Below are 26,896 nucleotides of genomic sequence, written 5' to 3' on the forward strand. Positions count from 1 at the left end.
GCCTGACTTGGGGCTCAATCCCATAACTGCGAGATCATGACCTGAGCCAAAATCAAGAGTTGGACACCCAACCGACTGAGCCATCCAGGTGCCCCAAGAGGAAATATTCTCTTTTTTTTAAAGCTTTTATGTATGTATGTATTTTTTTTTTAACAGAGAGAGAGAGAGAGAGAGGGCATGAGTGAGCAAGGGACAGAGGGAGAGGGAGAGAGAATTCCACGAGGGCCAGAGAGAGAGAGAGAGAATCCCATACAGGCTCTGCACTGTCATCACAAAGTCCAAAGTGGGGCTTAAGCTCACCCCATGCAAGCTTCGAACTCAGGAACCGTGAGATCATGACCTGAGGCCAAGTCGGATGCTTAGCCAACTGAGCCACCCAGGTGCTCCAAGAATAAATATGTCTAATATTTAAATAGCTATGGCCTCATACAAAATGATAACTCCCCAACTCATTTTATGAAGGTCACGTAACTTTAAAGAATTTTTTTAACTATAACATGCACGAAGAAAAGTTGACAGAAGTGCATAGCTGGGGAGATTTTTGCATGCTCAACACAACTGGGCACACAGATGAAAAAACAGAATATTATGAGCACCCCAGAAACCTCCCAAATGCCCATTTCTCATGCTGAAGGTATTCATTATGCTGAAGGTAAAATCCAATTAAAAAAAAAAAATAGTACCGGGGCGCCTGGGTGGCTCAGCCAGTCAAGTGTCTGACTCTTGGTTTCAGTTGAGGTCATGATCTCACTGTACGTGAGATTGAGCTCCGTGTTGGGCTCTGTGCTGACAGCATAGACCCTGCTTGGGATTCTCTTTCTCCCTCTCTGCCCCTGCTCATGCACCCTCGCTCACTTGCTCTCTCTCAAAATAAATGAAAATAAATAAACATTTAAAAAATAGTGCCAAAATAGGAAAACATAGAGTAACTTGACTTAAATGGAGGCATATTTTCTAAATAAAATATTAGGAACTAGAATCCAGAAATACATTTTAATATCTACACATACACATATATTATTAGTCATTTATTTGCTTACCATTATTTCTTTAAAAAAATTTGTTTATGTTTATTCTTTTTTGAAAGACAGAATACAAGCAAGGGTGTGGCATAGTGAGGGGGTGGACAGAGAATCCGAAGTAGGCTCCAGGCTCTGAGCTGTCAGCATAGAGCCCCAAGCGGGGCTTGAACTCATGAACCATGAGATCATGACCTGAGCCAAAGTCGGATGCTCAACTGACTGAGCCACCCAGGCGCCCCTATTTCTTTTTTTTCTTTAATGTTTATTTGTTTTTGAGAGACGGCAATCAGGGGAGGGGCAGAGAGAGAGAGAGAAAGACAGAATCCAAACCAAACTCCAGGCTCTGAGTTGTCAGCACAGAGCGTGATGCAGGGCTCAAACCCACAAACTGAGATTATGACATGAACCAAAGTCAGACGCTTAACCAACTGAGCCACCCAGGTGCCCCATGAACTTATTTTGTAATTTCTTCCTTTTTCTTACTGTGATATTCTCTCTCAGTGCTATCTTTCAACTCACTAATCCTCTGTCTTAAGGTATATCCAGTATACCACTGAGATAATTTATTGAGGGACATTATAATTATTATTTTACTTCCAATAATTAGATTTTTCACTTTCAGGATTTCCAAATTGTTTTTTTCAAATCTTCCTGTTTTTATTTCATAAATGCTACTTCCTTCCTCATGTCTTTGAGCAGTTAACATATTATTGTTAAGTTTGCAGATTGATCTCTATATCCTCAGGGGTTAATTCTTCCATTTGTTAAATTTACCAACTAGTTTTATGATAATATACTTCTTCGTGTGTTTACTTTTTAAAGAGGTATTCTTACTTGGTAGTTCTTCTTCCTCGGTATCCTTACCTTTCACATGATCCAGATTTGCCTCAGCCTTGGTCCAGATGGGTTTCACGAGTCCAAACCTGGTCTTACCCAAGCAGATCAATTCGTATTTTTTTCTCCGTATTAATGGCTTGATTTTGGACCCTCCATGAATATTGTATGGATCCAGTTCTCATGTTCCATGGCTCCTCTCCTCTGCTTCTTTACTTTTCATGTATAAGTTCAATGCTGTCAAAAGCAAAATCTACATCCAAGATATTTTAATAAGCTCCATGTTTTATTTAAGAGGAAGTTGTACTTTTTGGATAATCAACCTGAGGATAAATGACTAAAGACCTATAAACTAGAGGGGGGGAAATAACACCAGGCATCTGCTGGCTCTCCACAAATCTCTTCTCACTGTTGTATCTTATATTTATGAATGAATCTGAAGTACCGTGCTTGCACTTCACGATCCCCTTGTAATACCGCCACTCCAGATCCCTTAGATCCATGAATTGTTTTTCTGCAAAGAATCACATTTTCAAAGAATTACATGATGGAGTGACTTAACCTTCAGTTATCCAGAGATGCTTCATGGACAGAATGAAACTTAGATGAACTGGAGTCTCCTTCTCCCTTCTGGTGGAAAGCTGTTTCTAGAGCTTTATAAACTAAAAGGTCACCTAAAGTGTTCATCTGATCTAGAGCTTTCCTCCAAATAGGAAATTGGGTGGGTCTGGCTAACTGGGCCGGAGTGGATGCTGCAGGGCCATAGCAGGTGGATGGGCTCTCATTTGGTGCTTGGATATTATAATGTACAAATGGAGAGACCCTACAGAGCACTGAGGTCAACAGGGAGGATCCTAATGAGGGCTTCATACAGGGACAAGGATTGGTTAGAAGTACATAGATTACTAGTGTCATTTCTTCCAAGATGTTGGCTTAAGCCCTGGGTATAAAATGGCAGTGGCTTAGCTAGAATTTGGCTGTTTCTCCTACTTTTTCAGGACCTACTAATTTGGGGTATCACTAGTGGTTACAATCCCTTCAAGAAGGGATCTTTTAAATGTTTATTTTATTTTTGAGGGAGAGACAGGGAACATGAGAGAGGAGGGACAGAGAGCGAGGGAGAGAGAATCCTAAGCAGGCTCTGTGCTGTCAGCGCGGAGCCCGATGTGGGGTTTGAACTCATGAACCGTGAGATTATGACCTAAGCTGAAATCAAGAGTCTGACACTTAACTGACTGAGCCACCCAGGTGCCCCAAGAACAGATCTTTTAATGACTAAATTGTAAACCACCACCACCCCTCAAGAGAGAGAAAAAAAAAAGCAAGGCCCAAGGCAGAGATTTGAGTGTAAAGCCAGAGGCCAAAGAGCCAAGATGGTAAATGTAATACAAGGAGAATAACGGTACAGCAGACAAGCAGGAAGTCTGATCTATTTCTCTCTTACTATTGAGTTAATACCTTCCCTAGCGGAATAGATACTGGAGCAGGCTGTTGGTGGTGAACACTGGGGGTCAACAGTCCTTCCCTAAGGGCAGTTACCAACTGTCAGGGAGTTTAACAAGATCTTGGCAGGCCTGGCATCGGAAGATCTGGTTATAGAAGGAAGGAAAGGGATATCTGACAAGAGAAAGCCACAGAGTTGATTATTTTGATTACCACAGAGCTTTATGTTGTGATCCGTAGTAGATACTATAGGTTGGTTCATTCCATACCCATTGCGGTCCTCTTCTATAGAAGAGGGTCACCCTCTGACTATAGAGGGTGAAAAGCTAAGATCTCTAGTCACCACCCAGCAGTAATGGGTGGCTATTGGATGCAATTCTGACCAATGAGATGTAGGGAGAAGTCACCGGAGGAGGAGTGTTTGAGGAAGTTTTGCTTCTCTATTAAAAGAGGACAGAAGTAGCCAATATGGTCCTTTGCCTTAGCCCCTTTTCCTGCCTGGAATGTGGCCATAGTACCTGGAGGTGAAGGAGACCTCTTTTGTCCATGAAGACAAAAGCCACACACGAAAAGGTGGTGGAGCCTGGGTCCTTGACAATATAAAAAAGCATTGTCCCAACACTGTCTGCCTGCCTCCAGACTTCTAAGTGTACAAGAAAAATAATCTTCATTTGCTTTCTCTGTCAAACACATTCTTAACCTACATGGTCCCACATGATTTAGCCTGAGCAAGAGTAACTGATGTGATAGAAGAAGAAAATGGCAGCACTCACTCTCTTTTCCTCCCCCAGTGCTTGATGTTAGTAAGGATATGTTCTATAACATTCTTTGGTACACCAGGAGTCCTAAAGTTCTCCTGGGCTGAGAATACTTTAGAAACTGGCTGGCTGATAAAATAATAGTAATGCTGGGGAATATAGGATTGTAAAAGATGAATTGTTACAATACCAATTAAACCTAAGAAATTACTGGGTATTCTTCATATGGATGCCTACCTGGCTTCATGCATGTTCCTTGAACAGACAGGATGTGTGCCTGAAATCCTACCTAAGGATCTGAGGATATCAGGTCATGAAGACAGAGAAGAAACTCTAACACAGAGTCTGGAAGGTCACACGAGAGACCTGGAGAAGTTCGGTAGCCAGGGAAGGGAGGACAATTTGTCTCCTGTGGGTGTGGCAAAACCACAAACATCCTATGAAGCATCCAAAGCCTTCAGTACTTTTCAATAAGCTCTGGCAGTATCTACTGATTACCAATACTTTCCATGACTTTTCCTCTCTGGTCCAAGGCTTGACCTTATGCACTTCTGTGGATTATCTAGGCCATTCCTATAATTGCCCCGATTTCTACTTCTGCCTGGGCTCCAGAACACACAAAGTGTGACTCTACCGAAGGAATCTGAAACCTGCATTAGACTCTGTCAGGACATCAGTGTGGGGAGTTACGGCAAAGACTCTTGCAGTATCTTGGACCAGATATGAGCAAATTAATCAATCTGTGCCTTTAAGTTTGCTCCTCTGTCTCTCCCACGACTTTTAATATAAAAATGGTGTTGTCAAAATATTTGCGGTGCAGATGGTTTCTCTTGAGTCGAGAACCTACTTCAGAAAGGTTCAAATATTTTATATCGTTGATTTAATCTATCATTTTTTTTACAGCTACACAGACTCACAAATTATTACCTCCCTCAAATTAAGGAAAATGGAGACCTTATAAGACACTCCCTTCTCATTAAAACTCGCCACCATACATTTCCAACTTTCTCTGAATAATCTTTGGTCTTTTATGAATACCTCCCTATTAAAGAATCAGAAATGAAGGGAGGAGTTTCCTCTTGTTAATGTAACAGTAAAGAAGAGGTAAAGGTTCATGAAAAAGTATCTAAAAAAGCTCTCAGTTGCATTAAAGCCAAGATGCTTGAGAAAAAGAAGCCATCTTCCAGTAAATAATTGGCTAAGTTCACATAACAAGAAAGAATAGTTATGAGTGCCTTAGAGGCCAAGCTTAACCTGCTCGTGTTGTAAAGGTGAGTGTAAGGACTGCATCTATACTCCTTTTTGAGACTGGACCTGAGATTTGACCCTGGAATATTCGAGTCTCTGTTCTCTACCTCGCGTTGGCGCTGTAGGCGGCAAGCACATCAGTCGTGGGCACCATGACTGCCAGGTTCCCGGGGGTCACTATTTGACTATTTTGGCTCCGGCAACCTAAGTCAAAATTGCAGTCAGATTTCCACAAATTTCATCTCACACATCCTCATCCGTGTAGATTACCTGGATCAACTAAGAAGTACTTAGCAATTTTGTGCTCAAAGGTGAAATTTTCCGGCATGATCCTGGAAATGCCCAGCCCGTGTAATATGTTAATTCTCTGAGTCTTCTGCGTGGGGAACAGTGACGAGGAGCTGGAGTGACCGATGAGAATCTCGTGAGGAAAAGTGTGTGCAGGGGGAGGAATCCCACGCCGCAAGAGCCTCTGTTGGGATCTGGAGAGTCCCTTCCCCGGAGAGGTTGAGCTGGTCAACAAGCTTCGGTACAGCAGTTCGGTCATCGATTCTGGTTGCTCCTTTTCTTTTCTAACCACCTTGCACGTGAAAATGGGCCGGGGGTCTTCATCCCTCACATCAGCTCCACTGGTGAATGACATGGCATTGAAGTTTTGACTAAGCATTTCCTGTGCCTCACTAGGTGAAATACCGTGAGTTTTTCGGAGACTCGATTTCTTGCTCTCCTTATTAAAATTCTCAAGAAATGCATAAAATTCTGGCAGCTGTAGGACAAAGAGTGGGAAGTCATGAGATTGGTGAAAATGTAATTGTCTGGTGGACCCATAAACCCTAGAATAAAGAGGATAACAAACAACCATGGAAACAGAAGCATTGGAGCGCCTGGGTGGCTCTTGGTTTCGGCTCAAGTCATCACCTCACGGTTCGTGAGATCAAGCCCCAAGTTGGGCTCTGCGCTGACAGTGTGGAGCGGAACCTGCTTGGGTTTCTCTCTCTCTCCTCTCTCTGCCCTTCCCACCTCTCAAAATAAAGAAATAAACAAAAATAACACAAAACGGGAGCATCTATCTTAGGGAAGATATGTCTGCCTCACTGACCTGAGTTAATAATGAATGGCAATGTGGAACCGAGACCAAAGGGTCAAATCTCTCAGTCATTCCCAGAAAGACATATTTAAAAAAAAAATTTTTTTAATGTTTATTTTATTTTTGAGAGAGAGAGAATGTGTGAGCAGGAGAGGAGCAGAGAGAGAGGGAAACATGGAATCTGAAGCAGGTTCCAGGCTCTGAGCTGTCAGCACAGAGCCCGACGCGGGGCTCGAACCCATGAACTGTGAGATCATGACCTGAGCTGAAGTTGGGCGCTTAACTGACTGAGCCACCCAGGCGCCCTCCAGAAAGACATATTATTAGGAACATGTCACTGAAACCCTACATTATGAAAGGAGCCCATCAAACTTAGACTCTAAACTCTATAAGGTTTTTCCACTGTGAAAGTCAGTGAGCTGCAATGGAGAGAAAGAGCTGTGGGGGGTTGCAGCCTTTGTTTTGAGGAAGGCTACATTTCTCTTAAGGAAGAAAGAGAGCCAGATAGTATGGATATCAAAGCTTCATCCTGGTGTCCGAAGGGCTCAGAATGTTCTGGAATGCAGTGCAAAGGAAACTATAAAAGTCCTAATTCACGGAGATATTTTACCAAAGCAAATAGTTACATCTGTGGGGTGTTTGGCAGTAGTTGTTGGCAAAGACAAAAAATATTTCCTCAGAGTACCTTTCTTATTTAAAATCCCGTATTGGAGGAATAAAATATCATTTTCCAGAGCATCTTGCCTCTTCATTCCATTATCCCTAAGAAGCTTCTCAGGCCACTCAGCTGGAAGGCCAAAAAGGCCAAAGTGAGAGCCCAAATTTGGATCAGTCAGCCCAATGCAGGGCTCCCCTTCGGTCCTAGGCACTTTTGTGCAACAGCAACAAATACAGAGCGGGCTAAGGTGGGTGAATGGCATTTTCAGTTGGTTGCCATTATCACGAAGACAGCTTAGCTCTCACACCGGCCTGCCCACGGAAGTGTTGCCTTTCACTGGGACAAAAGAGCGTAAGTGAGTGAAGAGGAATGTCTGTATTCCCTGTGGCCCCCAGGCATGTCACCGGTATTCAGTGTCTCCACATTTTCCCCCCACAATGTTTGAATGTAAGGTTTCCCGTGTAGATTATTACAGAATTGTAAGCACGTACTGAACACCTGGGAGGCTTGTCCGCCATCTCATCTTCAGTTGGATCGGTGGCCCCGGTGAGGAGCATTGTGCTGGGATTTTATTCCCGACTTCCTGACAAAGCAATAGAAGAGAAGACAAAGTGAAAGATGAAACATCCAGCAAAGTATATTGGCGGGGGTAACACCTTTACAGTCTCTAAAACTTCATAAGCGGGGCCCTTTTGGTTTTTTTTCACGCAAGTTAGTTCACATGCAGTGTAGTCTTGGTTTCAGGAGTAGAACACAGTGATTCATCTCTTACGTAGGATGACACCCAACGCCCATTCCTAACAGTGGCCTCTTTAATGCCCGTCACCCAATCAGCCCATCCCCCCACCCACTTCCCCTCCAGCAACCCTAAGTTTGTCCTCTGTATTTGAGAGTCTCTTATGGTTACTTTTTAAATTTTATACCATTTTAAGTTTTCTTCTTCCTTTAGGACTATCGAATTACTCACATGCCCATCAAATGTTTTCTCTGAAACACCTCAAATTCTTACATGACATATATCCTCAGGCATTTCATACTAACTCAAAGAATCCTATATGAGTGGTTTAAGATTTTTGTCTGACATATTTGAACAACTTTCAGTTTATCCAAAGAAAAACTCACTTATTCGTTACTCAGGAAAAGTACTTTTTATTCAAGAGGAAAAGGCCAATGATGATAATAATGATAATAAAATAACAATAACTTGGGGCGCCTGGGTGGCTCAGTCGGTTAAGCGGCCGACTTGGGCTCAGGTCATGATCTCGCGGTCCGTGAGTTCGAGCCCCGCGTCGGGCTCTGTGCTGACAGCTCGGAACCCGGAGCCTGTTTCAGATTCTGTGTCTCCCTCTCTCTGACCCTCCCCCATTCATGCTCTGTCTCTCTCTGTCTCAAAAATAAATAAACGTTAAAGAAAAAAAATTAAAAAAAAATAAAATAACAATAACAATGAACATTTTGAAATAATTTGCTTTGAGCCAGATATGCCAGTATGCATTTTACAGATGGACTTGCATTTAATCCCTTTGTGAGGGATTAAATGGCCACAGATGGGTGCCCAGCTGACTCAGTCAGTAGAGTGTGTGACTCTTGATCTCAGGGTTGAGTTTGGGCCCCATGGTGAGTATAGAGGTCGCTCAAAAATAAATTCTTAAAAAAAAGAAAGAAAGAAACAGCACAGAATCTTTACAGTTGGTCTCATCAGTAAGTGGTAGTCTAGCCTGCTCCCACATTTGACCGTGGGCTGGCCTTACGCTTGGGTTTGACCAACACCATGAGGGCTTGTCTTTGACCGACGGCATGTGGTGTAAGTGGCCTTGTGTGAATGCCAGAGCCTAGGCCTTGAGCTTTGGAGCTCTGCTTCACACTCTTGGAATTCTGAGCCACCATGCAAAAACCAACCACTAGACATGTAAGTGAGACCATCCGGAATCACCCAGCCCCATTCGAGCCTCCAGATGGCTACAGCTGCATGAGTGACTCCAAATGATCCCAAATGAAGAACAACAGCCACTCAGCTGAGCTGGCCAACTCCAAAATTATGGCAAATAATGAATTACAGGGCCACCTGGGTGGCTCAGTCGGTGAACACCTGAGTCTTGGTTTCTTCTCAGGTCATGATCTCACGGTTCTTGAGTTCAAGCCCCATGTCAGGCTCTGTGCTGACAGCACAGAGCCTACTTGGGATTCTCTCTCTCCCTCTCTCTCTCTGTCCCTCCCTTACTTGTGCTCTCTCTCTCTCTCAAAATAAATAAACATTAAAATTTTTTTTTAAAATGAATTATAGGGACTCCTGGGTGGCACAGTTGGTTAAGCATCTGACTTCAGCTCAGGTCATGATCTCACAGTCTGTGAGTTCGAGCCCCGCGTCGGGCTCTGTGCTGACAGCTCAGAGCATGGAGCCTGCTTCAGAATCTGTGTCTCCCTCTCTCTCTCTCTGCCCCTCCCCTGCTCATGCTGTGTCTCTGTCTCAAAAATAATAAAAACACTTAAAAAAATTTAAAAATGAATTATAGACATTTCAAGACACTAAGGTTTGAGCAGATTGTTACACAGCAATAAATACTAGATAAACCCCACAATCTTCACATTCTTGATTTAATTTATTCCAGTGAAACCTCTGTTGGAGATCAGGGAATATAGGAGGGAAAATACCTTCCTGGGAACCACTGTATCCTGACTAGTAGCTGCAGTAACTGGGATGAGAATCAGAGAAGAACCAAAAGTGTTTGGGATGAAGCAACAACAATTAGGTTCTTCCTCTGTTCCCGGCAAAACAGGAAAACCCAGAATGGGGGCACCTGGTGGTTCAGTTGGTTGAGCATCGACTTCTGCTCAGATCATGATCTCGTGGTTCATGAGGTCGAGCCCCATATCAGGCTTGCAGCTGTCAGCACAGAGCCTGCTTCAGATCCTCTGTTCCCCCCCCCCCGCCCCTCCCCTGCTTATGCACACACTCTCTCTCTCTCAAAAGTAAACATTAAAAAAAGCAAAAGAAAGAAAAATCCAGAATAAATAGAAAGAGATGCAAATACATATATCCAAATATATTACAGTCACTAGTGAGTACACTATGTCAATATCTATGACCAAAAAAAGACAATATAATGCAGCATGATGACCCCCTTTCCTACATTTGCATGGTGGCTTCATAAACATGTCTATCACCACCAGTTAAAATAAGACTTGATTGTACTTTTGTTAGTTCTTGCAAAGGAAAATATTTCTCTAGCTTCCTTCATCTAAAACCTCTCAGCGTCTCCCAGGCAGCCACCTGTCTTCTGGTGGTGCCACCCAGCAGGAGAGGACTGCCTTTTCCCATGACTGGTGGACACTACGTTTTTCTCCCTTCTCCCCTTAAAGAAGGCTTGGCTCGAGCCCCAACTACACGCACACGCTGAACTTTAGTCCGAATTGCTGATGCAGACAAATGATTTCTGACATCAGTGGCCCCTCTTGCAACCCTTCATACATATATTCAAAGCAATATCTGAGAAATCTGTACTCATTTCATTACCGTGAGATTGGCAATAGGGAATGGGACACAAGAAAGGTTAGCTTCTTGCTGTGTCTCTTTGCAGAATTACTATTGAGGACACCTCCCTCATGTTGAATGCTATTAACAGATCATTAGCTCAAAGATGCTTTTTAAAAATTTATTTATTTTTAATTTTTTTAACGTTTATTTATTTTTTGAAGGAGAGAGAGACAGAGTGTGAGTGGGGGAGGGGCAGAGAGAGGGAGACACAGAATCCAAAACAGACTCCAGGCTCCAGCTGTCAGCACAGAGCCCCACACGGGGCTCGAACCCACAAACCGTGAGATCATGACCTGAGCCGAAGTTGGATGCCCAACCGACTGAGCCACCCAGGTGCCCCTCAAAGATGCTTTTATCCATTCTGATTCTGACTTCACTAACATACTTCTCACTTTGGGCTATTCCCCATTGACTAAACCTTAGAGTAGCCCTTTATTTTATTTTATTTTATTTTATTTTTAATTTTTTTAATGTTTTTATTTATTTTTGAGACAGAGAAACAGAGCATGAGCAGGGGAGGGGCAGAGAGAGAGGGAGACACAGATACTGAAGCAGGCTTCAGGCTCTGAGCTGTCAGCACAGAGCCCGACACGGGGCTCGAACTCACAGACTGTGAGATCATGACCTGAGCTGAAGTTGGATGCTTAACCGACTGAGCCCCACGGGCACCTCCAAAATTGCATTCTTGAAGGCAATACTGACTTCTTAATCAATTCTAATGTTGTTTTTACAGTCCTCATTTTTATCCATCTCAACTCTTAACTACCCCTTTGTTTTGAAACTGATTCTTAAAAACTATCTTACCTATTCTTTCCAAATTCATTGCCATGACTCTAATAAGAAGCCTGATTAACTTCTGGGGTGTGTGGCTGGCTCAGTTGGTTAAGCATCTGACTTGTGATTTCAGCTCAGGTCATGATTTCATGGTTCATGGGTTCGAGCACCACATCAGACTCTGTGCTGATGGCACGGACCCTGCTTGGGATGCTCTCTCTCCCTCTCTCTCTGCCCCTCCCCTGACCATGCTGTCTCTCTCTCTCTCTCTCTCTCTCTCTAAAAATAAACTTTAAGAAGACTGATTGACTTCAAATTGAACTATTCTAGTTCATTTCTTAGCCCTTATGTTATTGTTGTTATTTTTGTAATCTATCCTAAGTCACCTCTTTATCCAACCATTCATTAGTCCTTTTTTTCTAATTTGGTTCTTTACTACTCACTTTTAGGATAAGATTTATATCTTCCTGATCAGACTTACAAAACTAACCACAATCTGCTTCTAACACTTTCCCATGATCTAAAAATCATATTTCTATGCCACCGCAAGGCTATAATGTCTTCTCCATTTCAGCCAGCTGGCCCAATTCATTTTTTTTCTGAAACAATCTCCTGTGCTTCTGTGCATCCTTGCTTGAGTCTGTGCTTACTCTGACTTCTCATTTAATCAGCCAGGATGTCAATCCAGCATTCCTTCTCTTTTATATAAATCTAAATAAAAATTTATAGATAATAGAGTTAAAGATGAAATTCAAAGAAGTGCAATGTTGAGTAGCTATTGTGGCAAACAAAAGTAAAATGTAAATAGGAAAAAAGAAGTTAAAAATTCTTTTTGGAAGACTAGTATAATCAATTGATTTTTATAAGGTGGGCAAGACAATTCAGTGGAAGAAGAGTAGTCTTCTTCTTTTTTTTTGTTTTTGTTTTTTTTTTTTTTGTTTTTTGAGAGAGAGAGAGAGAGAGAGCAAGCATGAATGGGGGAGAGGCAGCGGGAGAGGGAAAGAGAGAATTGTAAGCAGGCTCCGTGCTGTCAGCAAGGAGCCAGATGAGGGGCTGGATCTCATGAACTGTGAGATCATGGCTTGAGCTGAAATCATGAGTCAGACGCTTACCTGCTAAGGCACCTGGGGGCCCCAAGAATAGTCTTTTCAATAAATGGTAGAGAGACAATTGGATATCTCAAGGCAGAAGAATGAAGTTGGACTCTTACCTCAATCCATACAATGAAATTAACATAAAATGGATCACAGACCTGAACGTAGGGGGTAAAACTATAAAACCCCTGTAAGAACATAAGAGTAAATTTTCATGATCTTAGGTTAGGCAATGGTTTCTTCGATACAACACCAAAAGCTTAAGCACAAGAATAATAAAGTAGATAAATTGGAACTTCATCAGTTAAAACTTCTGTGTAAATAAATAAATAAATAAATATTCTGTGTTTCCAAAGACACCCTAAAGGAAGGGGAAACACAACTCACAGAATGGGAGAAAAAAATTGTAAATCATATATCTGACAAGTGACTTGTGTCCAGGAACACAAGAACACTTACAACACAACAATACAAAGACAAATACGGTAACTTGATTTAAAAATGGGCAAGGGGTCACCTGGGTGGCTCAGTCCGTTGAGCATTTGACTCTTGGTTTCGGCTCAGGTAATGATCTCACAGTTTGTGGGTTCAAGGCCCGCATCGGGCTCTGTGCTGCCAGCGCAGAGCCTGTTTGAGATTCTCTCTCTCTCTCTCTCTCTCTCTCTCTGTCTCTCTGTCTCTCTCCTCTCTCTGTCCCTTCCCCACTTGCACTCTCTCTCAAAATATATAAAAAAACTTAAAAAAAAATAAAAACAGGCAAGAGGGGTGGCTGCGTGGCTATAAACACATGACTGATAAACACATGAGGTACACAACATCATGAAATATCAGGAAAATGCAAATTTAAACCACAATAAGATATCTTTCATTCCCTACGATGGCTGTAATAAAAACAGATAATAGCTAGTGTTGACAAGGATTCAGAGAAATTAGAACCATCATACGTTGTTGGTGGAAATAAAATATGGTGCAGTCATTTTGAAAATCAGTTTGGCTATTCCTCAAAATGTTAAACACAGATCAGCCGTGTGATCCAGGAGTTTTACTCCTAGGTATGTATCCAAGAGAAATAAAAACACAGTCCACACAAAAACTTATATAGGAGCATTCACAGTGGCATTACTCATAATAGTCCAAAAGCCCATCATGTAATAAATGGATAAACAAAATGTGGTATTTCCATGCAATAGAATACTATTCAGCTATAACCAGGAATGAAGTTCTCATACCTGCTACAACATGATAACCCTTGAAAAAATTACGCAAAGGCCACATATTGGATGAGTGCATTCATATGAAATGAACAAAATAGGCAATTCATGCAGACGGGAAGTAGATTAGTAGAAAGTAGCCTAAGCCTGGGGGGCATGCCGGAATGGGGAGTGACTGCTAGTCAATACAGGGTTTCTTTTGGGGGTGATAAAAGTGCTCTGAAACTAATTGTGTGATGGTTGCACAACTCTCTGAATATACTTAAAATTATTGAACTGTGCACTTGGGAAGAATTTAATGGTATGTGAACTGTTTATCAGTAAAACTATTAAAAATGACTTGGAGAGAAAGTGATAGATCTGAAAGGTAGACGATGGAGATACAAAATATTTAATTGGATACCTCAAAGGGAAAAGCCCCACATCATGGAATAGAAAAATAATCATGGGGGGCGTGGGTGGCTCATTCGGTTAAGTGTCCGACTTCAGCTCAGGTCATGAGCTCACAGTCCGTGAGTTCGAGCCCAGTGTGAGCCTCTGTGCTGACAGCTCGGAGCCTGGAGCCTGCTTCACGTTCTGTGTCTCCCTCACTCTCTGCCCCGCCCCTGCTCACGCTGTCTCTCTCACTCTCAAAAATGAATAAATGTAAAAAAAATTTTTTTTTTTAATTCAGGAAGATTTTCCTAAAATAAATAAACTCAAAAAAAAAAAAAAAAAAAAAAAAAAAGAAGATTTTCCTGGAATTGAAAATTTGAATCCACATGTTAAAATATCAGAATGGCTAGCACTAAGACATGTTCTGGTAAAGTAACTGAGTTTCAGGAAAAAAAAGAAGTCTGAGTTTTTCTAATTTTTATTTACTTATTTTGGAGAGAGAGAGAGAGCAAGAGTGAGTGGGTTTGAGGCAGAGAGAAAGAGGGAGAGAGAGAATTCCAAGGAGGCTCTGTACTGTCAGCACAGAGCCCAATGAAGGGCTTGAACCCACGAACTGTGAGATCATGACCTGAGCCAAAATCAAGAGTCGGTGGCCCAACCGACTGAGCCATCCAGGAGCCCCAAAAATAAAATCTTTAAAATAATAAAACAGAATCTTAAAAAAATTAATTAATTAAGGTATTAGTTTATCTTATTCACACAACTAAATCTGTTCTTTCCCGCCCAGGAAGTCTGATGGTTCTGTTGTGCCACCAGATGGCGCTCACTGGAAGTTTGTGTCTACTATTTCCTATTTTTCTTTCTCTCTATTTCTCTCTCTCTTTCCTTTCTTCCTTCTTGACTGAATTTTTGGCTGTAAGACAACATTGATCCAACAACAGTTAGTGTTTATAATGTGTCAGGTACTGGGCTAAGCCTTAGGAATACAAAGGCAAATGAAGTGTAAAGGAAAAATTTCCAAAATATTTACAAATAATTCATTGAACACCTGTTATTAACCAGGCACAGCTTAGGCCCTTGGGATACACTGACAAGCAGAACAAACATTTCTGCTCCTGTGAAGTTTACATGCCAGCGAGGGGAGGCACACAGAAAATCATACACATAATAAATGAGTTAATACTCAACACCCAAAAAATAACCCAATGAAGAAATGGGCAGAAGACATGAATAGACACTTTTCCAAAGAAGACATCCAGATGGCTAACAGACACATGAAAAGACGCTCAATATCACTTATCATCAGGGAAATACAAATCAAAACCACAATAAGACACCACCTCACACCTGTCAGAGTGGCTAAAATGAACTCAGGCCACAACAGATGTTGGTAAGGATGCCGAGAAAGAGGAACCCTCTTGCACTGTTGGTGGGAATGCAAACGGGGGCAGCCACTGTGGAGAACAGTATGGAGGTTCCTCAAAAAGTTAAAAATAGAACTACCCCATGATTCAGCAATTTCACTACCAAGTATTTATCCAGAGGATACAAAAATACAGATTCGAAAGGGCACATGCACTCTGATCTTTATAGCAGCGCTATCAACGATAGCCAAACTGTGGAGACACCCCAAATGTCCATCGACTCATGAATGGATAAAGAAATGGTATATACACCATATATATATACCATATATATATATATATATATACACCCCATATACACCATATATATATACATACCATATATACATACAGCATATATATTCCATTATATTATATATATATATATATATATATATATATATATATATATACACACAGACACACATATCATGGAATATTACTCATCCATCAAAAAGAATGAAATCTTAACATTTGCAATGACATTGATTGAGCTAGAGTGTGTTATGCTAAGCGAAATAAGTCAGAGAAGGACAAATACCATAAAATTTCATTCATATGTGGGATTTAAGAAACAAAACAGTTGACGTATGGAAAGGGGAAAAAGAGAGAGGGAAACAAACCCTAAGAGACTCTTAGAGACAGAATAAACTGATTTGTTGACAGAGGGCGGTGGGGGGAGATGGGCTAGACGGGTGATGGGTATTAAGGAGGGGACTCGTTATGATCAACACTGGGTGTTGTATGTAAGTGATGAATCACTGAATTCTACTCCTGAAGCCCATATTGCAGTGTATGTTAACTAACTAGAATTTAAATAAAAATTTGAAAAAAATAAATGAATTAATAAGTTTGAAGTCAGAGTACTATAAAGGAAGTAAAATATAACAGGGACAAGGTGGATTAGGAGTGCTGGGGGGCCAACTGTAACTTTAAATACAGTGGTGAGGATAGACTTCATTGGGAAGGTGACATCTGAGCAAGGATGCATAGGAAGTGTGAGCCCTGATAATAAATGGGGGGATTCCAGACAGAGACCAGTCAGGGCAAGGACCGGATTCTTGGCTGACCGGAGACAGAACAGGTTTCAAGAGGACTGGAACAGAGGAAGTGAGGGAAAGAGGACAGAGAGGAGGGAGGAGGGCCCTGATGCCCTGGGGCCTTGCAGGCAGACATGGGACTTTGGCTTTCCTCAGAGGGAACTGGGGAGCCACTGCAGGCCCTGTGACAGGCTCTGACTTACATTTTTAAAGAAGCACTCTGGCTGCTGTGTGGAGAAACATGTCACTAGAATATGCTCCACAAATGTTAATGGTCATTGTACACTGATTCCACACGTACAAAAATAAAGCCACATATGTATTTCGTGTAGCAGAGAAATAGTTTTGCATATGAAGTAGATATATGAACACAGTTGTCAACTCACAGAGAATCATCTGGAAGGACACGTACCAATCTCAACAGAAGAGAGGTAACAGGAAGGGGATGGAAGGGGAGATTTGCTCCCTCCTATTGATTACTAGTGTACATCTTGTTGGAGATTTTTATACAGCAAGCATGTATTTCTTTTGTAACGTCAAAACAATTCCGTTAGGACATGGCCGACTTCCTGTTTTGAGGAGAAAGGGTTACATATGGGAAAGAAAGATAACTTTATGTCTTCTTGTGTCTACAGAGTTACTTATGTGCTCAGTCACGGGATAGGCCCCCCTGAGGATACTGGGAACAATATTTGAAACAGTTCTTACTCTCAAGAATATTTTTGGGGAGCGCCTGGTGGCTCAGTCAGTTAAGCTTCTGACTTCAGCTTGGGTCACAATCCCGCGGTTTGTGAGTTCGAGCCCCACCTCGCGCTCTGTGCTGACAGCTCAGAGCCTGGAACCTGCTTCAGGTTCTGTGTCTCCCTCTCTCTCTGCCCCTCCCCTGCTGATGCTCTATCTCTCAAAAATAAATAAACATTAAAAAACATTTTTTTAATTAAAAAAAGAATATTTTTTGATATACAAAACTGGTCCTGGAGACTTTTCTCTCTCCCTCCTGAATCCAATAGGATGACAATAAAGGAGTTAGTTTTAGAATATAAACTTACTACTACAACCAAACAGCAAAGAAGACGCTTGAGAGGGGAGCCATGGAGGCGTCGTACAGAGGGAAGGTTTGGCTTTGCAAACACCCGCTCTCCAACACACGTACCTCACAGGGGAAAATGTGTGCAGGTGAGATCAGGGTGCTGGGAGCCATTAGGTGTTCTGCGTCCCCATGAGAGTGCCTGCTCAGGCCTCCTCATGGAGATGTGCTTTCCCGCTGTCTGGGCTCACTAACCCTCAACCCCTTAGACCCCACACCATGCTCCAGCAGCCTGACAAGGTTATAAAAACCACCTTCCGCAAGCTCTCCCCCCGAATCTACCATTCAGCTCCAGGTTTGCTCTCTTGGATGCGCCCAGCCCCATTTCCCTACATCATCCTTAGGCTTTGTAATAATAATCAGTCCTCGGGGCCCCTGGGTGGCCCAGTCGGTTGGGCATCCGACTTCAGCTCCGGTCACGATCTCACAGTCTGTGAGTTCGAGCCCCGCGTCGGGCTCTGTGGTGACAGCTCGAAGCCTGGAGCCTGGCTTCCGATTCTGTGTCTCTCTCTCTCTCTCTGCCCCTCCCCCGTTCATGCTCTGTCTCTGTCTCAAAAGGAAACATTAAAATAAATTAAAAAAAATAATAATCAGTCCTCCCACCGCACGTCCTGCATTGTAACTACCGTCTCGTAGCAACTTCACACTTTAAAATCTCTGAAAAGTGGGGTACGTTTTACAACCAGCGGGGGTCTCACGGTTGATGTTGGCCCAGTGGCCATCAACAACATTATCTTCATGGCCTGTACTCGCATGAAACTGGACATGGCTGTTGGTGTTGCTCGGTCTGATTTTGTTCAGGGCAACGACGTTGTTGAACGCCTGTTGTTCATTCACCTTAATCATATGCAATATGGTAGCACAGGCTGTGTTGAATCGATGTTTGCAGTGTTTCTCTCAGTCTGCGCTATCCAGTATGGTGGCCACTGGCTAAGCGTGGCCACTGAGCCCTTGATTTGTGACTAGTCCAAACGGAGACGTGCGGTAGTAAGAAAAAAGAATCAAGATATGTCACTAAGGATTTGCATGCTGGTTATCTGCTGAAAATACACTATTTCAGACACACTGGGTTAAATGAAACGGTTAACATTATTTTTGCCCGTTTCTTTTACTTTTTTGAATGTGGCTAGTGGAGAACTTAAAATCACACAAGTGACTCACATTCTGCTCTTTTTCGACCACGTTGATCTATAAAAGAACACCAGTTTAGCAATGATCACAAGCAGGTACCAAATACAGCAGCAGATATATATAATAAAACTCAATGCCTAAATAGGCGAAAAGAGCTCAGTTTCTTTACTAGAGAGTAAATAATAGAAAAGGCAATAGAGAAGCACGTCGGCATTCAAATGGGAATGAATAATCATAGAGTTCCGTGTGCCCAAAACACGGACTAAGAGACAGAATGTCAGGAACAGCACTCTGTCCCCGCTCACTGCCACCCTTCCCTTACCACACCCGGGGAGAACCACCCTCCTAAATTTAGTGTTTAGCATTCTCTTCCTTTTTCGCTTTTCTTTTTTTCTCTCCTCCGCCTGGTTTTCTTACCTATATATGTCTCCCTACAGATCTCTCCTTCAACTTGCTTCCCTCTTTTTAAAATTTTAATTGCACGGGGAGGAGCCAAGATGGCGGACCAGCATGGGAGCTTTTTGCGGGTCTCATGTCCATGAAATACAGCCAGACCAACACTAAACCATCCTGCACACCTAAAGTTTTCATTGCAGTAAAATACACATAACAGAAAATTTACCAACACAACCATTTCTTTTTTTTTTAAGTGTATTTATTTTGAGGGTGGGGGAGGGGTAGAGGGAGGGAGAGAGAGAGAATCCCAAGGAGGCTCCGTGCCGTCAGCTCAGAGCCCGACGTGGGGCTCCATCTCACAAACTGTGAGATCGAATGGGGTGCTGAAAAGCTGGCAGGAAACTCTACTCTCACCGATGGGGCTTGTAGGCTTTGGGTAGACCATTTGGGGGAGGATCCCCTAATGCGATCATCTTTAGGCCTTTCCTGGGCCTCCCAGTAAGAGTCCACCCTCCCTGATCTGGAGGGTGTTAAAGTATCTCACTGTGACAGGATAAATCAGAGGCGTAGGGGGGGGGGAGGGGGAGGGCTGGGGGGCCCTCGTATCAGGCACTTACTGCACATACGTTCACATAATCCCTTGTTTTGTTTGGGTGTCTGTTCCTTGTTTTACAGTGTGATGCTTGCACCCCCTGGTGGGCCTGGCCCCTCCCAAGTCTGCAGCCCCTGGATTAGCCTCTCCAGAGAGAAGTTCTTTAGGTTACGGGCAGAGACATGAAGTGGGGGAAGGCATCTGAGGGTCCACCTTCTCAGAAACCGTCCTCTTGGCCCACCTTCCCCGTTGCCCTTAGTTCCAGGAAAGCCGGTGTCACCCGCAGTCGCATTCTGAGAATTCTGAAGCATAATAGGGCCGTCCGGTTCTTAGCTTGCCAAACCGTTAGCGACCCCTCATCCTTTCACCTTCCCACTTCCAAAATGTTTCTGATGTTAGCATCTCTCCAGATCTCGTCTTTGGGTCATGTCTTTTTCAGAAACGTCCCAGTGTTGCAGTTCCGTTCCGATGTGGAGGCATGGAATTACTTGGAGGTTTTAATCCGTCATCTTCACGGACGCTTAGTGGTCTCACTCTGTCCCCGTTTCTTTACAGGGCAGGTGGGCACACAGTGGCCACAACTTGATCGTACGTGGCGTTCGCGGTATCCGTCCCAGTGACATGAAAACCAAGAGGAAGCTCCCTGGGAGTGAGATGGTATGGGGCGGGGGGCATTCAGAGACGTGCCCTTCATTTCTGGAATGAAGCGCTCCTCCACTGCTCCCTCCACTGCCCCTGAGGTAGGACACCTGGGCATCTGTTTCTGCCTACAATCCGCCTCTCCAGTGGCTCTTCACTGCATGTTCAGTAACGCAGAGCAAAGCATCACTGTGGCTTTCTTCGTCATGTGTATATACAACACATAACATCAACAGCTATAGACCAGCTCGCGTCTGCAACTGGAAATGCTTTTGCCATATTGCATATTATTAATAGCAGTACAATAAGGTCTTTTGATGGGGCGCCCAGCTGGCTCAGTTGGGAGAGTGTGTGACTCTTGATCTCAGGGTCATGAGTTCAAGCCCCACACTGGGTGTAGATTACTTAAGTAAATTAATTAATTAATTAATACACTCTAAAAAAAGAAATAAAAAATTCTCTTAAAAAAATAAGATCTTCTCACAGTTCATGGGTTCGGGCCCCACGTCGGGCTCTGTGCTGACAGCTCAGAGCCTGGAGCCTGCCTTGGATTCTGTGTTTCCTTCTCTCTCTTCCCCTCCCCTGCTCACACTCTTTCTCTCTCTGTCTCAAAAAATGAATACATGTTAAAAGTAAAAATAAAATAAGATCTTTGGGGGTGCCTGGGTGGCTCAGTTGGTTAAGTGTCTGACTTCAGCTCAGGTCATGATCTCGTGGTTCATGAGTTTGAGCCCCGCATCTATTTTTGCTTCAATAAGTAAAACTTTTCAATAACAGGTTGGCCATTTTTGACTTTACTCTGTGTTCAGCAATTAATCATTTTGTCCTAGAGAGCAACTTTTTTACTTCTTCTGGAAAAGTCCCACCATCTTTGTCGAATAACTCAAAAGCTTCAGTGGTACCGTCTGACCAGGTTTTGTAACTTTGCTGGGGAAGACCTGGGCAAGTACAAGCTCTAATCTAGTTAAATTCAGCTTTCAGATATTCATCGTGGCACCTCCTATTAAGTTTTTAAGTAAGCGCTACATCCAACGTGGGGCTCGAACTCACGACCCCAAGATCCGGAGTCATATCTCCTATTGAGTTTCCATTTTTAACTTCTTTGTGTAAGAGCACACCTGCAGATTTGCTGGACCCGGTAAATCCTGACATTCTATATCCTTCTGGAGAGACAGTTACCTTGGGTATTCATAAGATTTTTCCGATTTGTAGGATATATAACACTGTTTCCATCACTATTTTATGCTTCAGTGAACACTTTTGGGCCACTAATTCTCTTGAAAAATGAAATCGAGTCAAATATAACCCAATCACAATAAAGATTGCAAATTTGATACCAGCCAATGGTATGAAAAATACACTAAACCACAGTGAACTTTGTCAACCGGATGTTACTTAAGATAATTGGATGCTGTCCTTATTGAAAATGCTCAACATTTTTTTAAAAGTTTATTCATTTATTTTGAGAGAGAGAGAGAGAGAGAGAATCCCAAACAGGCTCTGCACCGAGCCTGATGTGGGGCTCGAACCCACGAACTGTGAGATCATGACCTGATCCAAAACCAAGAGTCGAATGCTCAACTGACTGAGCCACCCAGGGACCCCAAATGCTCAACGTTTAAATATAGAATGGTTGCAGAGAACAAAATAGGGTTTCTGTGAAGTCACTAACTACAATCTTACAGTCCCAATTCAAGAAGTTTGACTACTATTGCGTTGTTGCTTTTTCTCTGAACCCCCCGGGTGCCTGTGGCCCACTGGAGAGATTACGGGGTTCCATGCTTTGGGTATGTTGGTCTAAGTGAGAAGAGGACCCCCTTGGGAAGCAGGTGAGAGCCCACAGGGAACCCAGGATTCGTCTGGGCTTCGTTAGCTCTTGCCTGATTTCTCACCAAAATGCCTAGGGGGCTTTTCCTGGCTGATTTCCCTGGATTCCTCAGCCTCAGAATCTGCCTGCCCATAGGATCCGCTTGCCCGGTTTAGCAGATTAGGTTGGTGCAGATTAGGTTCTCCATCACTACATGCCGCCTGCTCAGGTTTTCAGATGAATTGCATAGAACACAATTGATTAGGGGGTATAATGTGCTATTGATTGTAACACAATCAGAAGTGGAAACATGGATCCATCAGATTCAGCACCTCAGAGAAAGGAAAAGTCTGTGGCATTGACTAAGAGCAGATGAGGCAAGAACAATGCCTCAGGGAGCGCATTGTGGAAGGCTGCATGCACCCACCCTGCGGCTGCTGATGTGCTGAGAGAGCTTATCGGTCTCGAGCAGAGACCAGACACGAAGGCCAGAGTGCTTTCTGATGTGTGGCTTTTATGGCAGTCCACAGCCTACTATTAAACATGATCTTTATTGGGGTGCCTGGCTGGCTCAGCCAGAAGAGCACACGACTCCTGATCTCAGGGGTGTGAGTTTGAGCCCCACGCTGGGAGTATTTAAGTGTACTTATGATTACTTATATTAAAAAAAATGACCTTTATCATTGAAATTCTGGTAGGAAAAATGAACGAAACTCAATTCTCCCTTTGAAGCAATTGCTTTCAAAATGCAATTTTTGAAAACCTGAGTTTTCTTAGGAATGTAAAACTATTGTCTTATTTTGCTAATAAAACATGTCTATTGAATCACTCCATCGTGCACCTAAAATTAATTTAACACTGTATGTTAGCTATATTGAAATTAAAAGTTTTAAAAATGTTCTTAAAAAAAAGACTTCTAAATAATTGATAGACTTTTTTTTTTTTTTTTTTTTTTTTTAGAGCAGTTTCAGGTTTATAGAAAATTGTTTGGAAAGGAGAGCATTTCCCACGGTTATAGACAATTTTTCCTATGACTATCTTAACATAGTGTGATGCATTACTCGTAACTGACGAACCGATATTGTTATCAACGTAAGTCTTTAGTTTACATCGGGGTTGACTTTGTGTTGTATGCCCAATGGGTGCTGACGAACATATGACATGTATCCACCATCACACATACCATCATACAGAACAGTTTCAGTGCCCTAGAAATCCTGTGCTCCAACTTCTTACTTTCTATAAGCCACACCGGGTCACCCTTCCTAAAAGAGAATTCTCATCCCGACTTGTTCGCGCTCAAAATCCTCAGTGGCTCTGCCCTGGCCCACAGCGCAGAGGACATCAGCCTCGTGCTTGGGGCTTCTCAGCCGAGCCGTGAACCATGACCATCTGTATCCCCATCACTTCCCTCTCGGGCGACTCTACTCCCCGTAGCGTATCTTCTGACGTTCCCCACACACGACCCTCACTCTCATCCGTGCCGGCTTATCTGCCCTCTGCATACGAAGGTCCCGGGGGCCCTTCTCCTCACAGCTGCGGTGTCTTGTGAAAACCCATCTCTGGGAGCGTCTGGGTGGCTCAGTCGGTTGAGTGTTGACTTTGGATCAGGTCATGATCTCGCAGTTCGAGCTCCGTGTCAGGCTGGCTCTGCTGCCAGCTCAGAGCCTGGAACCTGCTTCGGATTCTGTCTAGGTCTCTCCTTGCCCCTCCCCAGCTTGCACACTGTCTTCCTACCTCCCAGATATAAACAAACATTTGAAAATAAGTAAACATGAAAGAAAACAAACATCTCTGGAGCCGCCCCTCTGACATCCTCTGTTCCCTCATGTAGTCCTCTCTTGCTCCTCTGAGCCTCCTGGACAGGGCTCCTGTGCCCCCTCAATGGCATTTATTGGCCTCAGTACTCAGTATACACATATGTAAAATGGGCGTGATAAGTATGGCGCCAACCACCTAGAGCTGTGTGAGGACTCAACCTCTTAACTCCTGCAGACTGCCAGCCAGGCGGCCGGCCCCTAGGACGTGTTCTTATAAGCGCTGGCTGCCTAATCACGGCCACTGCCACCAGCCACTACTGCTGTGCTCTTCCTCCTCCCACCACCTCCCCCCTCCCACAGGGCCAGCTCCCGGAGGCACGTCTTTGTGTCCTCCGTGGTACAAGGCATGATTATAGCAAGGGCTCCATAGACGCTTAGCAACGGAACGGCTGGGGCCCTGTGGTCGCACACGGAAGGAAAGCCTGAAACAAGGCAACGAGACAGCCCCGCGTGCTAAGAGGGGGCTCCTCAGTGCACTCCCCCAATGGACCAGCCCCCATCCCCCCTGGGCCTGTTAGAAAGGACGTGGTGCTGAGCATCTCGTGGTGCCGGCAGGTCATGGTTTCCTGTGGCACAAGCTCTGGGGGAAGGGGACGTGGGGGCAGCTCAGGTGTCTCAGGAGTGGCCAGTGGAGGATGCCAGTACTTTTAGAAACGGGAATTGTACCTGGTGTAGCCTCCAGGGAAGATCTCTGCTTGTTTCCGGTTTGCTTGGTGAGGGCGGCAGCACTTGACCTACAGGATGGAATCCCAAAAAGGAGCCAGATTCCCAAAGACAGAAACCAGAGAAGAGGGACACCGTTCTGCTCGGCAATCTAGGGGAGGAGGAACAGAGTTCCTTGGGGGTCCCTGGGGGCCACACCTACAACCATTTCTACTCCCTTTGATACCGAAGAGCTGTGCATCGGCATTGGGGCTCACCTCCCCACCTCTCCCCCAGGGACCTGACGAACACGGAGCGGGGTCCTAGGCCGGTCTGGAAGCACTGGCTGAGTCACCAGCCTTGGCTTTGTCTGCCGTCCAAAATGCCAGTGTACTTGTGGGTGCCCTCAGCACCCGCGAAATGGGTACATACCCATGAGATGTAAGGTAGCATGTACAGAAGGTTAGAACGAAGGCCTCAGGTGGATGGCAGCTGGGGTAGGAGACGGCGGGATGGGTTGGGACAGTACAATTCCACCCAAAGGGATTGCCGTGGGCTGATGCTTACTGTTCTGTGGACAGTCCCCAGGGAAGGGTGCCTGCTCAGGGCCTCCATTCGTTGGATGGACAGTGGCCTTAGTGGTGGCCTTGAGGACGGACAGGCCTGCCCTGGAAGCCAGTTTGAGGAGTTCGTGTATTTCCACCATTCAGTTTGGGCCCATGAGAGACAGCTTGTCCACAAAAGCTGGTTCCAGAAAAGGGAGAGGAAGCTCACTACCATTTTTTGACCTCCTCCTCCTCCTCCTCTTTCAGACTCATCTCTACTCTCGAGGCTGGATTTGGGGACAGGGGGAAGGGGCTATAGGTGTAGTGAGAACAGAGGCCAGTCAGGGCTAGGAGTCAGTGGCAACATGGTGGTGAAGGAAGAAGGCAGAGAAATCCATGAAGAGGGCAAGGCTAAGAGAGAAGGCCCGAAGGAAGAGAGGGACTGTTGAGGCGCAGTCATGAACTGCCAGAAGGTCGGTTTCCCAGCTCTGATTTGTCGACACGAGCCCAGCTTCACATCTCTCAGCTCTAGCCTCTGCTTTCTCTCTCCCTACCACCCACTTCCCCCTGCATCTCCTGGCCAAGCCCAGGCTGGCCGAACGTTCACTTCTCTGTTCTCTCATTATGCCCCAGGAGTAGGTCAATCACAGCACTTACCACTTGCTTTACAGTTATGTTTATGTGGCCATCTTGTTTACAAACCTGCAGGGCTGGGTCTCATTCATCTGGTAGCCCCGTGGGCTAGCCTGGCATCTGCTAACGCTTAGTGTGAAGGAATAACTCACTGTCCATTGTGACATATGGACGTCCTCAAGGTCACATAAACAGCCGCATGACACCAAAGGCCAGGGGATTATTTTCCTTCATGAGGGTGATAGGTGGAAGGTGGAGGATGGAAAGACATTTTAAAAAGTGAACATGTGCCATGAAACGCTAAAAAATGAACGAGCTGAATTGTGATTTTCTAATCAGTCAAGTTTTTCCTTCTATAGATACGGACAAGATGCAAAGGAGAAACCGAGGCAGTTAATAGGAGACAGCGTCCTATGTCTGCCTACACAGTCTGGCCGCAAGTGGATTGGGGCTGCATGAGAAAGAAAGGAAGGGGTAGGAGATCTGTTGTAACACCAAATGGTTTCGCCGGACTTCGTCCTGACAAGAGCTACATATTTCAAGTCCTATCTATTGAACTCCCTTTGTTATACCTGATGTTTCTGCCCAGACTCCTCATGATGAATTTCGTCTGGGTCAGCCTAGTGCACAATCTTTTGATGCTTTTCTTAAACTGCCCTCAATTGTCCATAAATAACCATCAGCAGACACATCATCAAAGGAGTTTCACAGCTGACAAACTAAAGACTCCATCTGCGGTGGGTTAAAGAGCAACCGTGAGAACTGTTGAGGCCACATCTCCTTGCTAATGAAGATCAAAACTGTTACCTCCGGACCAGACACAAAAGGACAAGTACCGCAGGATCCCACTGCTCTGAGGTACCTAGACAAATCAGAGACGGGAAGTAGAATGCTGGTTACTAGGGACGGGAGGTGGCGAGGCATGAACAGTTAGTGTTTAATGGGGGCAGAGTTTCAGTTGGGAAGATGAGAAAGTTCTAGAGATGGATGGTGGTGATGGCTGTGCGGCACTATGAAGGTTCTTATGGCCGCCGAAACACACACTTAAAAGTAGTGTTAAGTGGTAAATTTTGTCCTGTGCACACTTCCCACAAGACATATTTCCTGAGAAAGGCAATGCCC

General features: G+C 44.1%; 1 protein-coding gene across 2 annotated transcripts; it reads right to left on the minus strand.

The window, feature by feature from the left end:
- Positions 1-2,121: 2,121 nt before the first annotated feature.
- CUNH9orf153 (chromosome unknown C9orf153 homolog) lies at positions 2,122-25,995 on the minus strand. Of its 2 annotated transcripts, none has more exons than XM_019423502.2 (5): positions 25,799-25,995; positions 24,621-24,688; positions 7,542-7,633; positions 5,576-6,071; positions 2,122-2,370 (listed from the first exon to the last, which is right to left on the minus strand). In XM_019423502.2, the coding sequence occupies exons 3-5, from the start codon at positions 7,605-7,607 to the stop codon at positions 2,147-2,149; spliced, it is 786 nt and encodes a 261-aa protein (XP_019279047.2). In that variant the 5' UTR covers positions 7,608-7,633; positions 24,621-24,688; positions 25,799-25,995; the 3' UTR covers positions 2,122-2,146. The 2 variants fall into 2 exon arrangements, with proteins under 2 accessions (XP_019279047.2, XP_019279048.2); XM_019423503.2 differs by having other exon boundaries at positions 24,621-24,768.
- Positions 25,996-26,896: the final 901 nt, after the last annotated feature.

Source organism: Panthera pardus, unplaced genomic scaffold (genome assembly GCF_024362965.1).
Source record: "Panthera pardus isolate Hobbes unplaced genomic scaffold, ASM2436296v1 HiC_scaffold_20, whole genome shotgun sequence".
NCBI classification, from domain to species: domain Eukaryota; kingdom Metazoa; phylum Chordata; class Mammalia; order Carnivora; family Felidae; genus Panthera; species Panthera pardus.